Here is a 4,050-nt window from a genome sequence, read left to right as displayed (position 1 = left end):
CGAGATCTATGAGTGAAGCAAGCAAAGTTAGTTGAAAAATCACTTATGGTAATATCGTTTTTCTAAAAGTAGAAGAGTAATAAATCACAAATTCCTTTAAAACTTTTGCTTCCCACACCCCTAATTTTTTTTTGTAAATACCAAATACTCAAAATACCTTTTCCTCTTTATTCACTTAACCCCTCATTTCTATCTTCATCATCTTCATCTTCATTAACCTAACACCTTCAATCTTCTTCATCTTCTTCAATCATTTTGATACATTTTATTCAATAATCTTGAATCTTCTTCAATAATCTTGAATCATCTTCAACATCTTCATCATTATAGTGACTCAACTCAACTAGGTATTTATGTTGTTGTGTTTTGTAGTTTCAATTTCTTTTTTTAAATCTGGGTTTCGTACATGAATTGAGTTCACATACGTTTACGTGAAATGAATTCACGTAGTTAATAAAATTAAGAAAATACAGATGCTACGTGATTTAGGTTTATGTAAACGTGTGTGATTTAAGATTGAGTACTTCAATGGAGTTGAAGAATTCATGAGCTACATGAACTGAGTTAACATACGTGTACGTGAACTGAGTTCACGTAGCAAATACGTGAATTGAATATAAGTACACATACATGAACTCAGTTCACGTGAAGGTCAGTTTTTTGAACAGATGAGGCATACGTGAACTGAGTTCACATATGTGTAGTTGAATTCAATTCACGTATTTGCTACGTGAACTGAGTTCACGTAAACATACGTTAACTCAATTCACGTAATGCTGCTCAAATTTGGATTTTTTTTTTGTTTATTGGGTTTAGGAGTTAAGATTTTTTATGTTATATTTATGTAATTTATTGGATGCAATTAAATGGATCAAGGGGGAGACAACAGTGATGAAATGTATGAAGGTTTGGAACCTGATTTTGAGGAAATGTATGATGATTTGGATCCTGATTTTGAAGAAATGTATGATGATGAGGAACCTAATTTTGACACTATGAATGAAAGAGTTGAACCTGTTATGATTGATTTGACTGATGTGTTTACCACCGACATGATGTTAGATACACGAGATGATTTATTGAAATGGGCTAGAAATGTTGGAAGGGAAAATGGAATTGTTGTTGTGATTTTTAGATCTGAAACTGCGACAGCACGACCAAGAATAAAGACAAAATTAATTCTTGGTTGTGAAAGAAGTGGTAAATATAGACCTTGGAAGAATCCTAATCTTACGAGGAGTACTTGGACTAGAAAATGTGAATGTCCATTTAGATTGAGAGGAACCAGATCAAGTGTTGGTGAAGGATGGTATTTGCATGTAATATGTGGTCTCCATAACCACGAAATGGCCAAAAAACTGATCGGTCACTCTTTCTTAGGCCGATTGTCTCAAGACGAGAAAAATGTACTTGGTGATATGACAAAGAACTTGGTAAAACCAAAAAAACATTTTAATGACACTAAAGGATCATAACGTTGAAAGTTTGACGACAATAAAACAAGTACGTTCATCACTTAGAGGTAATAGAACAAAAAAGCAACACCTTTTAACATTGATGGAATGCGACAAATACGTCTATCGATATAGGTAGTTAGATAGTTCAGATGAGTTGAGCGACATATTTTGGGCCCATCCAGACGCTATCACTCTTGTAAATAATGTTCACATAGTATTGATTATGGATAGCACTTACAAGACCTGTAGGTATCGAATGCCATTACTTGAGATTATTGGTGTTACATCTACTGAAATGACATGGGATTTTCATATCTACAGTATGAGCGTGCTGATAATTCACGTGGGCACTACAAATGGTGAAAGAACAGATTACAAGTGGTGACGTTGAAGTCATCGTTACCGATAGAGACCTTGCTTTGATGAACGCGGTTGAAAATGTTTTTCCAAAAGCAATGAATTTATTATGCTTGTTTCATATATGCAAGAATGTCAAAGCCAAGTGCAAGATGACTGTGTTTCCAAAAAAGAAGCAAGTGCAAATAATGTAGGCATGGGAGGCTCTTATTTACAGTTATGATGAGGCTTAGTACTACATGAAGTTGGCTATCTTTGAAGGAATTTGTAGTAGTTGTTCTATTTTTTACGATTATTTACACGAGCAGTGGTTATGTTGAGGCGTGGAAAAATAGAGTTATGCACTTTGGGAACACCACAACACAAAGGGTTGAGTCGGCGCATTGGAGTTTGAAAAGGATATTACAAGATAGTATTAGTGATATATGCAGTGTTTGGAAAACCATCAATAGCATAATTATATTACAACGCAATGAGATAATAACATCATTTGAAAAGAGCATCATTCAAAATGTGCATCGATATAGTAATAGATTATACGCCAATTTGCATGGTGTTGTGTCCAAAAATGCAATAGATCACATTGTGGCAAAGTATGATCGCGTGACGTATGTAGGTATTGATCAGAATGAGTGTCGTTGAACAATTAGGACAACACATGGTCTACCTTGTGCATGTGAAATAGCCAGGTATAGTATGATCCCACGTACCATTCCATTAGACGCTATTCATGTTTGGTGGAGTAAATTAACTTTCCATGTTGATGCATCGAGTAAACCTTCAGAGTTATCTATGAAACATAAAATAGATGTGATAGTGAAAAAGTTTGAAGAACTTGATGTACCTGGCAAAATTTCACTTAAAGATAAATTACGAGAGATCGTGTATCCATCGACTACGTCGATGTGTCCACCGATTGCCAATGTTAAAACAAAAGGTGCACCAAAAAAAGGCAAAAGCTCGCACCTCGACCATCAGTCTAAAAGTTCACACCTCGACCATCAGTTAGCAAAGTTCAACAACCAAGAGTTCTCCTCTTCAAAGATTGGTTGCCAATTGAAATTCATAAATTCATAGATGACATTATTGATGCTGGTGATGATGGTGATTGTGGATATTGTGCAATTGCAGATTTACTGGGAATGGATGAGAACTGTTGGGCATTCATCCGTCAACAGTGTGTGGTAGAGCTTCAAGAGTTCATGTCACACTACGAGATACTATTTGGTGGAGAAAATTATGTTCGAAAATTTATACACAATGTGTATGTTGAGCAAGTTGCATCGAAGGATAATTGGATGACACTTCCAAAAATGGGATATGTGATTACTTCGAAGTTTAACGTGGTTGTCGTCGCATTATCACTTAACCAATCGCAAACATATTTTCCACTTCGAAGTCCACCAACAACATCTATGTCAGAGCATCGTGTGATTGTTATTGCATTTGTTAAGAACTTACATTTCGTACAGGTATTAATTGTCATATTAAATTGTTTTTGATAATTCATTTTATAAATGTTATTGATTTATAATTGATAATTCATTTATAATTGTTATGTAATTTAACAGGTTTACTTAAAGTCAGATTCCCCTATATCACCAACAAGTATTTTGTGGAAAAAATATTGTAATAAAGAAGCACGACAATGGGAATTTATTTACACAGATCGCATGCAACATTGGTTGCAGATATTTCCAGAAACTATAAATGAAGTTATTGTAAACTGAATTGTTGACATTTAATATAGTATGAATTCAAATATAATGAAGTTGTTTAATATTGTCGAAATCCAAAATAGATATTCAATATATATATATCCAAAATGATGTCCAAAATATATATCCAAAATACAAATCCAAATCCTAAGTCTCTTTATGTCTCCTACGATATGGCACTACGTTGGTCCAATCTCTACAACCATCTCTCTGAGATCGCAACACCAAAATTAGTTCATTCACGAGTGTGATGCCATCAGGTTATACCAACTGTCGACCAAGAAGCTCCTCTGCAATTTGTATTGCTCGACGCTGCATTAAAAAATAAATTAATCAATTAATTTAGTTAAACAAATTACATGACTAATTAATTTAATAAAGTCATAAATTAAATTTAAATGAATTTACCGTTGTTTGAATTGGATCATGATCACCATCGGCAGGTTCTGCAATCGAATGAGCTACATAGACCGGTTCTCTACGAATGATATATGGATGAGAAATCCGACGAAACCAGT

At 34.3% G+C, this 4,050-nt stretch overlaps 1 protein-coding gene across 1 annotated transcript; it reads left to right on the top strand.

Moving 5' to 3' along the window:
• The first annotated feature begins 866 nt into the window (after nucleotides 1-866).
• On the top strand, nucleotides 867-3,544 carry LOC140918803 (uncharacterized). Its single transcript, XM_073363600.1, has 6 exons — nucleotides 867-1,433; nucleotides 1,829-2,004; nucleotides 2,123-2,422; nucleotides 2,504-2,751; nucleotides 2,892-3,286; nucleotides 3,386-3,544. Exons 1-6 carry the CDS (start codon nucleotides 867-869, stop codon nucleotides 3,542-3,544), a joined length of 1,845 nt encoding a protein of 614 aa, XP_073219701.1.
• Nucleotides 3,545-4,050: the final 506 nt, after the last annotated feature.

This window comes from Cicer arietinum, chromosome 7 (genome assembly GCF_000331145.2).
Source record: "Cicer arietinum cultivar CDC Frontier isolate Library 1 chromosome 7, Cicar.CDCFrontier_v2.0, whole genome shotgun sequence".
Classification (NCBI taxonomy): domain Eukaryota; kingdom Viridiplantae; phylum Streptophyta; class Magnoliopsida; order Fabales; family Fabaceae; genus Cicer; species Cicer arietinum.
Note: the sequence above shows the minus strand (reverse complement) of the source record. Positions and strands in the feature narration are given on the sequence as shown.